The sequence below is a fragment of the Acartia tonsa genome, chromosome 5 (genome assembly GCF_053477335.1).
Source record: "Acartia tonsa isolate MP-2025a chromosome 5, ASM5347733v1, whole genome shotgun sequence".
Taxonomy (NCBI): Eukaryota; Metazoa; Arthropoda; class Copepoda; order Calanoida; family Acartiidae; genus Acartia; species Acartia tonsa.
This window is the reverse complement of record NC_137264.1, coordinates 26,748,569-26,762,595: the sequence shown is the minus strand read 5'-3', so window position 1 is coordinate 26,762,595 and position 14,027 is coordinate 26,748,569. Positions and strand designations below refer to the sequence as shown.

The 14,027-nt window shown below is 35.2% G+C and overlaps 1 protein-coding gene across 3 annotated transcripts in view; it reads left to right on the top strand.

Moving 5' to 3' along the window:
- Positions 1-14,027, top strand: part of LOC145319158 (proton channel OtopLc-like) — an 84,284-nt gene that overhangs the window by 24,464 nt on the left and 45,793 nt on the right. For 2 of the 3 annotated variants that reach the window (XM_080161062.1, XM_080161061.1), the window contains exons 8-11: positions 7,370-7,415; positions 7,826-7,861; positions 8,088-8,113; positions 8,328-8,393. In XM_080161062.1, coding sequence (XP_080017188.1) covers positions 7,370-7,415; positions 7,826-7,861; positions 8,088-8,113; positions 8,328-8,393 — 174 coding nt within the window. The remainder of the gene's footprint in view (positions 1-7,369; positions 7,416-7,825; positions 7,862-8,087; positions 8,114-8,327; positions 8,394-14,027) is intronic. The other variant, XM_080161063.1, reaches the window with a different exon arrangement.

Sequence of the window (14,027 nt, the reverse complement as noted above, 5' to 3'; positions counted from 1 at the left end):
GTAGTTTACTACTAGCCGATTTTTATAAGAGTTTGTTTCGGAACGCAATGCCTAGCCGTTCTCGAAATCTTATCTCCAAGCCCTCCGAATGACCAACATAGTGAAGTTTACGAATGTGTATTTATTACCATGAAAACAGTAAGTCTAAAACAAAAATATAAGAATTAATTACATAAAATTAATGGTTATTATTTTTGTAAGATCGAGGTTGCGTGATTTCAATTTAATTAAAAATATAAAATTTCTAAAAAACTTTAAATTGGCACGAAACATATTAAATCGCATCAGAAATTGATAATTTTAGATTCAAATGATCAATAAAATAAAGGAAAATATTCGTATGATAAAACTTAGCAGTTAAATGGTCTATTTGTTGAAAAATTAATGATTTAAATTTCTTCATAAAATTGTACCATTCTACGCTTATTTTCAAGAATTAAAGATAAATTCTTACCACATATGATGTCAAACTAAGCAGGAAGGCTTATTTGAGATATTCCACACATCAGAGCGCATGTATATTCAAGCAATACATTATTTTCATTCACGTAGCTCCTCACGTGGGACTAATCAAAGGAAAAGTGCGCGTTTCTTTTGTTCATTTACAAGCCACGCGCCGCGCGGAGATAGTTAGGAATGCCGCGTAACACACTCATTCTCTAGGAAATTTGGTGTAAGGACAAAGGGATTAATGGGTTCGAACTTGCCAGGGGATACAAGAAATACATACCGAAACACACCCGTCTAGTCACTGGGAATCGAACACATTACCTCATATTTGCAATATGCGTGCAGACAGTGTCCACGAAATCACAATCTCACAACACATAAACCACAAGAGTTTAAAATGTCATGGCCATAAGGCCTAAAATTAATTATGGTAACTTCACGAATACCACAATAACTCAAAAAGACTCCACTACCACATAAGGACAGGAATAAGGAATGGGAAAAGCATTCAACATTCATGAATTGCACATTTACCACTCACGCATCTCATTATATCATGGCCTCATAATCTCAAATAAAATTAGAATTACAGACCATGTAATTGCGAATACATGAATTAATAATCATTAGTACCTAAACTTCAATTAGGTACCTACATAATAAAATAGGTAAATGATTTTTATACTAAAAATCGCATCGATAATTAAATTATCAACTCAAACTTTTTTCATCAAAAGAAAGAAAGATTAAATAATGACATTTCTTCTACTAAATCTTTTTGCTAGAAAAGAAAAGTAAAATTGCATAAAAAACTTCTCAATAATTAGAATTTTTCTCCGGCGGAAAAATACTCGTGCTTACATCTAAACATTTTCAGATAAGATAAGTAAGATCCTTAAATCTAAACATGTTTTAATAAAATAGATACTTAAATCTAAATAAAATATGACTGTACAAAAAATCATCAAACTTCGGAAATTAAAATTTCATAATTTTAATCTTCGTGAATCAAAATTGCGTAAAATTAAAATTGCAATTGAAATATGCAAATTAAATTTACCAAAATAAAACAAAAGCTCAATATAAGAAAAGAACTTCTCTAAATGCTGAATTTGCAATTTCTCTCTGTTTTAAGAAGAAAGCAACTTATACATATTCAAACAGTCATAATTAAGGCAATTTGGGGCCTCAGTCAGAATGAATCCCTCAAGATACAAACTAACAAATCCATCAAATATTAATAATTGCCATGTTCCAGCTATCCTGTTGGACGTTATGACTTTCCATCACAACTTTTGATACTGCATAATTTCTGGATTTCTGGCGCAGGGCTGCATCAACTGAAAACAAACATAATTAGTGATGTTTAATTCAATCAAAAAAATAAAAAGAATCATGAAATAATTCAAAGAAACTTTAAAATCATCAATCAAAGCAATCGAAATTAAATAAATTATCTTATGCTTTAGTTTTGCCGTTTTGCGTCATGCCTGGCCGAGGAAACAGAGCTTAGGTACGGCGTAAAGCGGTCTTATTAAGCTTAATTCTACGATACTCAAAGAATCTACTTAATTCATCGGCGAAAAAAATCTGCATTTTTTCTTTAGGTACATCGGTTAAAAGGTAAATAGTAATAATTTTAATATGCATGTAATATTAAATTATTTATGTGATTGTAATAAATCATAAAGAAATATTTAAATGATGTAAAAATCTCATTTTGTTAATTTCTTATCATATCAAATTTCAATCCAACAAGGATAAAAATATTTATATCTGTATAGGTACCTAGGAAATTTTCCGCGAAAAAAAAATCCCTGGTCCCGGAAAGACTTAAATCATTGAAAGAACTTGCGTAAACGTATAAAAAACTTAAGTTTACATTTCAAATGAAAAAATATTGCATCGATTTGAAAGTTTAAACGAAATTGTATCAAAAATTGCGTTACTTATAAATCTTAAGAAATGGTGAAATTACCCACTTCTTTTTTAAAAAAAATACTGCTTCAATTTTAATATATGCGATAAAAATGAAGGTAGAGTTAATTTAAAATATGCATAGTTTATCTTAAATTAATTCTGTGATATTAATATAAATAATAATCAATATTTTAATAATATCATACATCGTGTTCATTATTATAAATGCTTAAACATGAACGAAAATATATGTACCTAGGAAAATAATTGCCAAAAGTATTTTCTCAAGGTTTAAAATTGTCCGAAATCGCTAGGTACGTATATTACTACGAATCTCTGCTCTCGGAATGAAAAAAAATCTTTACGCGTGGATTAATAGGAATCCCAGCTCCCGGAGTAAAAAAAAAACTTTTGTACATGAATTGTTAAGAATCTCTGCCTCCGGAATGAAAGAAAATCTTTGATTTGCTTACAAATTTAAACAAATATCTTGATTTTTTGCGATAATCTTCTAAAATAATAATGAGGGATATTTAAACATTATCATAATAATATTACATGTTGTGTTCTTTACTTTAATGCATTATTTCATATGAGAATCTGAGAAATAACATTTTTTAAGTAAACGTGAACCATAAAAAATACGTCGAAAAATAATTTGTAAAAAATCTATTTTTCTCAATTTAAATTCTGCAAAAATCATTTGGTATTTAATACACACGAACTTTTGCTTTTCAAAATCATACTTAAAGAAACAAAATCTTTTAAAATCTGCTTTAAAAGTCTAAACAGTTTTGTAGAATTTTTGTGCTTAGGTATGAACAATAAAATTAGTTGAATAATGAATACTTATTCTTTACAGAACCGAATTAGGTTCCTTTCACAAGCTCAACATATAACTTGTAATATTTTTTCTTTAAAGATCATTTTCACATAAATAGTTTATGTTGTAGATTAGATATGTGTGGTTTGAAAAATTTCAATTTCTGGCGGCAACACCTGCCATATTTCCACCCGCCATTTGCAGGCCTCTTACCCTGTATCGGGCGGCAAGCTTGGCAGCAACCAAGTCGATTCTTGATTCATAACACCACCAGGGCAAGTAATAAAAGTGTGGCTGTCATAAAACTTAGAATCATCTACCGGCTTTTGTCCGGCCGGAACCGAAACTCCCGTCGGCTCTTGTCCGGCCGAGACCGAATATCTTATCGGCTCTTGCCCAGCTGGAACCGAAACTCCCGTCGGCTCTTGTCCAGCTGGAACTGAAACTCTGATCGGCTCTTGTCCAGCCGGAACCGAAACTTCCGTCGGCTCTTGTCCGGCTGGAACCGAATCATTCAGCGGCTCAACACCCGCCGTAACAATGTCATCAACAGCGACAGGATCGTCACCAATATCATCAGGAATAACTGCAGCACAACTAACATCATTATCAATATTTGCCACGGCAACACCCGCCGTAGCCATGTTGTCAACGGCTGCGGCACTAGCAGAACCAAAAGGTTCATCAGCAGCGTTACAAGCAGAACCAACAGGTTCAATAATAGCATCACAAGCAGCACCAACAGTCGGCTGCGGCTGAACATCTGAGCTTTCTGGTTTTAAAAACCCTATAGCTTCACTTTCCAACTCGAAATCTGAGCAGACAACATACCTACTCTTTGCTAATCCATTAGCACTAACAGCAAAATATCCAGATCCAAACAAGCTGGAATAAAGCATGGTTTCTCCTACTGAGTGTTCAGAGCAGGGAAACATCGACAGGCAGAGGTGCCCAATGAGCAAATCCACCTGCCCATTAACCAAAGTAAAATCTTCAGGTTTCATATCAAACAAAACAGCTGCCTCCACAGGATTCATGGAGCAGATTGCCTCTTTTGGACCAATGAGAGGCACTACCACAGGTTCTAACATGTGATAATTCTTGTGTCGATCAACTAAACATAGCTTGACCGTCGGGAGACGTTTAACTTCACCATCAGCTAGAGAAATTCTTGCTGAACGTCCAGTAAAAGGTAACTGAAGTTTATTAACAAGTGACTGGGTTACCATTGAAGTAGTTAAACCAGTGTCCCACATGGCATTCACTGGGACCTTCTGGCGATTAATATCAACGACGTCTAACTGTTGTAACATTAACATTAGGTTCGCCTCAGGGGAAGTATGTACTTCATAGACGGCGGCAGCCATATCAACACTCTCATGCAGAAGGTTGTTATGGGCCTGACCACAATTATCCACTTTGCATCCGCCTATTACATCTGCCTTCGGGCAATCCACAGATTTATGCCCTTTCTGCAAACAAATCCAACAGCATCCAGCACTCTCCACAATACTCTTCCTGTCTGGCACTGACAGGTCATGAAATTTTGGGCACTTGTAAAGTAAGTGCATATCATTACAGCCACTAACAAAACATGACTGTTTCATCTTAGATTTACCAGGTTTACCTACGGCGGTAGCGGCTGTCGCAGGGTTACCTTTCTTCTTAGAGGGGGTGTCCATATCAGTCGAACACCTCATTAAAATGGCGCCCCGCTGTTCTTCAATAATCTTCAACAGCTTTGGGACGTTTGGGACATCCATCGAGCCCAATGATAAATTGAGCTTATCTTGAAAATCACATGGCAACTTCTTGGATAACATCTCCAGAAGGATCACAGTCAACCACTGGCTAGTGGTAACCTCATCATCTTCATCATGGTGCTCCAGCTGGCTAACTGCACCACCAAACTCTGCTAACACAGTCACAATCTGGTTGGAGTCCGACGGTTTAGGCTTCTTCTCCCATTGGTTGAAAAGGCAGAGCATCTGACGTGTCTTTGACTTGAAACGCGCGTCAAGGTAAGCCCACTGAGATTCATGCGATTGAATCTGAGTTAATTGGAGTCTCAGCTCTTTATTTCTACAGACCTTCTCACTGCTCAACAATAACTGCAAATACGACGGGTCTTGTCCTACAGTAAGCTTTTTAAAAGTGTCTTTAAAACTTACGTAGGATGCTTCCAGGCCGTCGAAAGATGGAAGAAGACGTTCGTCGACACGATTCATATATCCTGGCGTGAACATAGAACCGGCGGCGAACTGTGGTGTGCCAAACGGTGACACAAATGGCGATGCTGTCGAGGCACCCGCCGTCGTCGTGGGTGGCTTCACAGGTTCAAGCTTAACCTCAGCCAATTTTTTCATCAATGCAGACAAAGTGTTTATAATTGAATCAGGCAAGGGAAAATATGGCCTTTTAATAACTTTCACAATCTTCAAACATCGATCATAAAGTTCAGCCTGATGGTTAGGCAAATTATCACCAACAACATCAACAACACTTTGAATGTCACTAAGCTCTTCTATAGCATCAAGAGCATCTTTCAAGGCACTATAGTCTTTTTGCACAGTAACTATATCAGAATAAATGTCACTAAACTCATCAAGCTCTTGGATTCTCAAACCAAGCTTGCTAAAACCGCCCATGATGCTGTCGAACGTTTCGAACTTGTCGTGGACAAGGATTGACTCCTTAGTGAGATGTCTAACATTAAGTTCTGAAGTATCACTGACCAACTTCATCACTCTATTTAGCTCACTGGTTAGGGCATCAACGGCTGGACGCAGCCGCTTACTCAATTGTTCACATTTATTCTTTTTAGGACCCATAATTGTCACTAAAGTTAACTGTACTGATTACGACTATAATAATGTGTGTTAAGGTATCACAACCAACACATTCACAAAACTTCACAGATTGTTCTTAGCCGCATCTGTTCTGTCTTGTTTTCATTGTTTCGGAACGCAATGCCTAGCCGTTCTCGAAATCTTATCTCCAAGCCCTCCGAATGACCAACATAGCGAAGTTTACGAATGTGTATTTATTACCATGAAAACAGTAAGTCTAAAACAAAAATATAAGAATTAATTACATAAAATTAATGGTTATTATTTTTGTAAGATCGAGGTTGCGTGATTTCAATTTAATTAAAAATATAAAATTTCTAAAAAACTTTAAATTGGCACGAAACATATTAAATCGCATCAGAAATTGATAATTTTAGATTCAAATGATCAATAAAATAAAGGAAAATATTCGTATGATAAAACTTAGCAGTTAAATGGTCTATTTGTTGAAAAATTAATGATTTAAATTTCTTCATAAAATTGTACCATTCTACGCTTATTTTCAAGAATTAAAGATAAATTCTTACCACATATGATGTCAAACTAAGCAGGAAGGCTTATTTGAGATATTCCACACATCAGAGCGCATGTATATTCAAGCAATACATTATTTTCATTCACGTAGCTCCTCACGTTGGACTAATCAAAGGAAAAGTGCGCGTTTCTTTTGTTCATTTACAAGCCACGCGCCGCGCGGAGATAGTTAGGAATGCCGCGTAACACACTCATTCTCTAGGAAATTTGGTGTAAGGACAAAGGGATTAATGGGTTCGAACTTGCCAGGGGATACAAGAAATACATACCGAAACAGAGTTGAACCATTCATAATATTAGATACTCATATAGGTTTCGTGATAAAGTTACATAATTTTAATAGAATTATTGGTCAGAAAGAACTTCCCTTGTCCCTGGTTAGAATCATTCTATCGTTTTAAAACTTTGCATGATGATTTCTGTAGTAGTTAGGTGTGATTTAGAAAGAGTAGCAACTCTATAATCGTTACCAGAATGTCCGTACGTCCATTTTAAACATGTTGTTTTTTTAACTTTTTTATCAACAATTTTTTATTTAATATCCGATTGATCTTACAAATAAGGTGCAATATTGTAAGTGAGACATCTCTATAATTAAACCCTAAAAATGCTAGTACGTCCTTATACAGTATTCTGTATTTAAGAAGTTTTGCATAAAATTAAGAATGATTTTGTCAAAACTTAAATATATATTTATATTTTGTATATTCAGTACTCATACTCTACAAGAGTAATATTTTTTTATTGAAATTTTTTCATTAATACTAATTTTGCTTTTTATTTATTTTGACAGGAATCAATGTTAGAATTCTATGAAGTAATGGAGTCAAACATTAAAGGTACAAAAAGCATTATCATAATAAAGTGTTTTTTAATTAAAGAATTGCGTATTTTAATCTATTTATCATTTACGAAAATTAAATTATTTTATAAAAAATTTAACTTGTGATTTTGTCCTGTTTTACATACGTTTTAAAAGAACCTTTTTTGCAAAACAAAATTTCCGATATAGATTATTTTCAACCGTTTTTTTTATTATATGTATATAAAAGATATCAATTTCTGTCACGAAAAGGTGGATTAAGTTTAGCATACTTTATCTTCATAAAAAAAAACTGTAGAAAATATTATTGACATTTGCATCTAATTTATGTTTGTAGGGGTTTTTATAACTTTGGGACCAAAAATATAGAATTTATTTATCTTTAATTATTTAACAAACTTCAACAGAAAAATATTTATTATTTAGAGCAACAAAAAGAAAATGTTACAGACATCAAAGAAGGAAACATTATTTATGAATCTATGAATGTTTAATTACATTATTTCATTTTTGCCAGTTATCAAATATTATTCGTTTACTTCATTTTTAATATAGTCTCAAGGATGTAAATGTGGCGAAGTTGAAAAGCATTTGAACTTTTTTCGTCAGATTTTCCAGAAAAAGAATCTCGTTTTATTTCATAGCTAGTCAAATGAATGGTATTTATGATAAATGTTGTTTGACACAGAAATAGACATTGCAGAATCTACAAAGGTAAAGATTATACAAATGTTAATATTTTAATTATGAAGCAGCATTGAATAAATCAATAAAACCCTTTCACACTAATTAGGAATTTAGAATATTTTTGAGCATTAAACTATTTAGTTCTAAAAAAACTTCTCTAACCTACCTAACTTGTTCGGCCTACGCACATTGTTAATTTCATCGTGTCACTTTCTTTTCATAAAAAATTCTGTGATTATAGAATACTGGTTACCTTTGCTATGAAGATTTGGAAAACAATCATCCAGCATTTTCTGATTTTGTCACGGTAGGGTTCCTTATTAGCAAATTATTTCAGTTTAAAACATCGACCCTATTTGTCGTAAAGGTAACGAGATGGAATGTATCTCAAAACGCGTCATATATGTATATATGGCGAAGCTCATGGATAGGGTAAGGGGGACTATTTTTCTTTTGAATGACAGAAAAAAAACATAAAAGCAAATTTGTTCTTTGTTGTTTTTGTTAGATAAAGGAGGATGTGCACAAGGATGGTCTTGGCAGGGGGAGGGGTGTGGGGGTGGGTGTGGGGGTTTACTCGAGAACCCTATGACCAAAATTGTGATAACTTCGGTCCCGGATATAAGCTCCTATAGGGCCAAAGTTACTTTTAAAATTATCGTTGACCGCCGTTTTCCGCCACCGCCAAAATATTTTTTCTCTCATAACTAACCTTGCTGGGGGACTTTTTAAAAAAATTCTCATTAAAAATTTTTTAAAAAATGGCCTAATTCGGCAAAAAATGTATAAACAAATTTGGCGGTGGCGGAAAACGGCGGAAGCGGCGCACAGTGTTCTCAGGCCGGACATTTCGCCAAAAATCAACATTGAAGTTCCTCAAAATTAATAAATTATGTTGAAAATATATACCCTATTTCATATAAAACCGAAGAGTTTTTGCCTTTTTAACTCTTGGTTCATGAATTATGAACTTTGAAACATGAAGGTTAAGGATTATTTTCACGTCATGAATTTTACGTTTTGAATTTTCATTATCTCTGGAAAAAAATAATTGTTTTCAATGTTACATTGATACAATGAAGTTTCTTCACCTCTTTATAATTATAACTAGTGGCTACGCCCCCTGGAGGCCTCTAGTGGCATTTAAATGATTTTTTTTATTTTAAATATCTAATTTTAAAAATAGTTTGTCTATGTTATCAGCTGTTAAATACATGTTTCTACGCAGCGCGACTACGCTAGCGACACTATGCAGCAGAAATTTTTAATTTTTTTTCGATTTTATTGTGATTTCTCTTGGGAGGGTGGTAGTGCCCTCCCCCAAAATAGTTAAAAACCTTCACGGGACATATGAGAATCTACCCTGTTAAGGAGAACCCAATTGGTTCAGCGGTTAGCGAGATCCTTCGGTACAGACACACAAATACACAGACACACAAACAGACATCCTGTTACTTTAGTATAAGGATGCTACATAATCTATTAGGAAACTGGGGTTTTAAAATTCTTTTTTACTTTTTTCATCCATTTTTTGTTACCGCAACATACCTAACCATATATTATTCTTAATGTACAGGTGTAATGCCATAGTTTGATGTTTTGTTTAGGTTGTTGCAGGGTCCGGTTTCTTTCAAATTTTGACTTTGATTTTAGGGGCTAAACTCAAAAATTGCAATGGAAGAAAAAAATCTTTTTTTACAATTTTTTTCATTTCTCTTTTAATCCTAATTTCTGATGCATAAAAACTGCCCACAAAGAGCCTAAGACAAATTAGGAGACTTCAAGAGATTTAAAATGAATGAGAATTCCTTGGTAGGTCTATTTTCCCTAAACTAAACAAAAGTTGGAAAAGTTTTTTTTGCCATTTTCAGGTCAAATTCATCATTTATTACGTAGGATTCAACTTCTTGAAACAAAATTTTGCTTCAATTCATGTTAATTTTACCAATAACCATTTTATAAGACTATTTAATGATATTTTAACATTAAATATTTCAGTATAGGTAATTTAACTATTTCAATTAATATTTCTAATTAAGGGGGACGTAACTGAAGCTTTTTTGATGCTGGGGGGGGGGGTTTTCTCCGGAACCACTTGATGAACCGTGCAAATTTTTTGGACTTAAGCTTCTAGGGGTATGAACATCTTATGGTTTCAAAGTCACCCCCCTACCCCCACCCCCTAGCCCCCCGGGGCTCAAAACCCCCCTAAAAATGAACCTAACCTTAATTTTCTCAGAAACCATTTGACCAATATGGATGATTTCTTAAACTTAAGCTTTTATGGTTATAAACTAACTTCTAGATTAGAAGTCACCCCCCTGCCGCCAACCCCTAGCCCCCCGGGGCTCAAAAAACCTTAAAAATGAACCTAACTTTAATTTTCTCAGAAACCATTTGACCAATAGGGATGATTTCTTAAACTTAAGCTTTTATGGTTCTAAACTAACTTTTAGATTATAAGTCACCCCCCTGCCGCCAACCCCTAGCCCTCCGGGGCTCAAAACCCCCCTAAAAATGAACCTAACTTTAATTTTCTCAGAAACCATTTGACCAATACTGATGATTTCTTAAACTTGAGCTTTTATGATTATAAACTAACTCCTAGATTATAAGTCACACCCCTGCCACCAACCCCTAGCCCTCCGGGGCTCCCAAAAAACCCTAAAAATGAACCTAACTTTAATTTTCTCAGAAACCATTTGACCAATAGGGATGATTTCTTAAACTTAAGCTTTTATGGTTATAAACTAACTTCTAGATTATAAGTCATTCCCCTGTCGCAAACCCCTAGCCCTCCGGGGCTCAAAAAAATCCTAAAAATAGACCTAACTTTAATTTTCTCAGAAACCATTCGACCAATAGAGATGATTTCTTAAACTTAAGCTTTTATGGTTATAAACTAAATTTTGATTTAGAAGACACCCCCCTGCCGCCAACCCCTAGCCCTCCGGAGCTCAAAAAAACCCTAAAAATAAACCTAACCTTAATTTTCTCACAAACCATTTGACTAATAGGGATGATTTCTTAAACTTAAGCTTTTAAGGTTATAAACTAACTCCTAGATTATAAGTTACCCCCCTGCCGCCAACCCCTAGCCCTCCGGGGCTTAAAAAACCCTAAAAATGTATCTAACCTTAATTTTCTCAGAAACCATTTGACCAATAGGGATGATTTCCTTAACTTAAGCTTTTATGCTTATAAACTAACTATAGTTTAGAAGTCACCCCCCTGCCGCAAACCCATAGCCCTCCGGGGCTCAAAAAAACTCTAGAAATGAACCTAACCTTAATTTTCTCAGAAACCATATGATCAATACGTCAGATTTCTAGGACTTTTATTGTTTAGAAGTCACCCCCATGCCACCAACCCCTAGCCCTCCAGAGCTTAATAAAAAAAAACCTAAAAATGAACCTAACCTTAATTTTCTCAGGAACCATTTGACCAAAAGAGATGATTTCTTAAACTTAAGCCTTTATGGTTATAAACTATCTTTTGGTATAGAAGTAACCCCCCTGCCGCTAACCCCTAGCCACCTGGGGATCAAAAAAAACCATAAAAATGAACCTAACCTTTATTTTCTCAGAAACCATTTGACCAATAGGGATGATTTCTTAAACTTAAGCATTTATGCTTATAAACTAACTTATAGTTTAGAAGTCAGCCCCCTGCCGCCCACCCCTGGCCCTCCAGGACTCAAAAAAAAAAATGAACCTAACCTTAATTTTCTCAGAAACCATTTGATCGATAGAGATGATTGCTTAAACTTAAGCTATAATGCTAATAAACTAACTTCTAGTTTAGAAGTCAACCCCCTGCTGCCAACCCCTAGCCCTCCGGGGCTCAAAAACCCTAAAAATGAACCTAACCTTAATTTTCTCAGAAACCATTTGATCAATAGATTCTTAAACGCTTTTATGCTTATAAATTAACTTTTAGTTTAGAAGTCTTCCCACTCCTGCCGCCAACCCCTAGCCCTCCTGGGCTTAACAAAACCCTAAAAATGAACCTAACTGTAATTTTCTCAGAAACTATTTGATCATTACAGATGTTTTTTTATGTGTATAAACTACTTTTTTGTTTGGTTATAAACTAAATTTTATTTTAGAAGTCACCCACCCCATAGCCCCCCTGGGCTCAAATACCCCCTAAAAAATATACTTTAGCTTAAATTTCCTGTAATTTTTTTTTAAACATGCTTTCAGAGAAATAACCTTATCTCAGTTTTCTCAGGAACCGCATTATTAAATCATCCCTATTGGTCAAATGGTTTCTGAGAAAATTAAAGTTAGGTTCATCTTTAGGTTTTTTTTGAGCCCCGGAGGGCTAGGGGTTGGTGGTAGGGGGGTGACTTATAATCTAGGAGTTAGTTTATACCCATAAAAGCATAAGTTTAAGAAATTATCCCTATTGGTCAAATGGTTTCTGAGAAAATTAAGGTTAGGTTCATTTTTAGGATTTTTTTGAGCCCCAGAGGGCTAGGGGTTGGAGGCAGGGGTGTGACTTATAATCTAGGAGTTAGTTTATAACCATAAAAGCTTAAGTTTAAGAAATCATCTTTATTGGTCAAATGGTTTCTGAGAAAATTAAAGTTAGGTTCATTTTTAGGGTTTTTTTGAGCCCCGGAGGGCTAGGGGTTGGCGGCAGGGGGGTGACTTATAATCTAGGAGTTAGTTTATAATCATAAAAGCTCAAGTTTAAGAAATCATCAGTATTGGTCAAATGGTTTCTGAGAAAATTAAAGTTAGGTTCATTTTTAGGATTTTTTTGAGCCCCGGAGGGCTAGGGGTTGGCTGCAGGGGGTGACTTATAATCTAAAAGTTAGTTTATAACCATAAAAGCTTAAGTTTAAGAAATCATCCCTATTGGTCAAATGGTTTCTGAGAAAATTAAAGTTAGGTTCAATTTTAGGGTTTTTTGGAGCCCCGGGGGCTAGGGGTTGGCGGCAGGGGGGTGACTTCTAATCTAAAAGTTAGTTTATAAATATAAAAGCTTAAGTTTAAGAAATCATCCCTATTGGTCAAATGGTTTCTGAGAAAATTAAAGTTAGGTTCATTTTTAGGGTTTTTTGGAGCCCCGGAGGGCTAGGGGTTGGCGGCAGGGGGGTGACTTATAATCTAGGAGTTAGTTTATAATCATAAAAGCTCAAGTTTAAGAAATCATCAGTATTGGTCAAATGGTTTCTGAGAAAATTAAAGTTAGGTTCATTTTTAGGATTTTTTTGAGCCCCGGAGGGCTAGGGGTTGGCGGCAGGGGGTGACTTATAATCTAAAAGTTAGTTTATAACCATAAAAGCTTAAGTTTAAGAAATCATCCCTATTGGTCAAATGGTTTCTGAGAAAATTAAAGTTAGGTTCAATTTTAGGGTTTTTTGGAGCCCCGGGGGGCTAGGGGTTGGTGGCAGGGGGGTGACTTCTAATCTAAAAGTTAGTTTATAACCATAAAAGCTTAAGTTTAAGAAATCATCCCTATTGGTCAAATGGTTTCTGAGAAAATTAAAGTTAGGTTCATTTTTAGGGTTTTTTGGAGCCCCGGAGGGCTAGGGGTTGGCGGCAGGGGGGTGACTTCTAATCTAGAAGTTAGTTTATAACCATAAAAGCTTAAGTTTAAGAAATCATCCCTATTGGTCAAATGGTTTCTGAGAAAATTAAGGTTAGGTTCATTTTTAGGGGGGTTTTGAGCCCCGGGGGGCTAGGGGGTGGGGGTAGGGGGGTGACTTTGAAACCATAAGATGTTCATACCCCTAAAAGCTTAAGTCCAAAAAATTTGCACGGTTCATCAAGTGGTTCCGGAGAAAACCCCCCCCCCCAGCATCAAAAAAGCTTCAGTTACGTCCCCCTTTTATTTAATACCTATATTTGCGACAACTTTTATTTAATGAAATCTTCCAATTTTTAACATTTACAAAATCGGTGGCCCTCTCGGACGGGATTCAACCTGG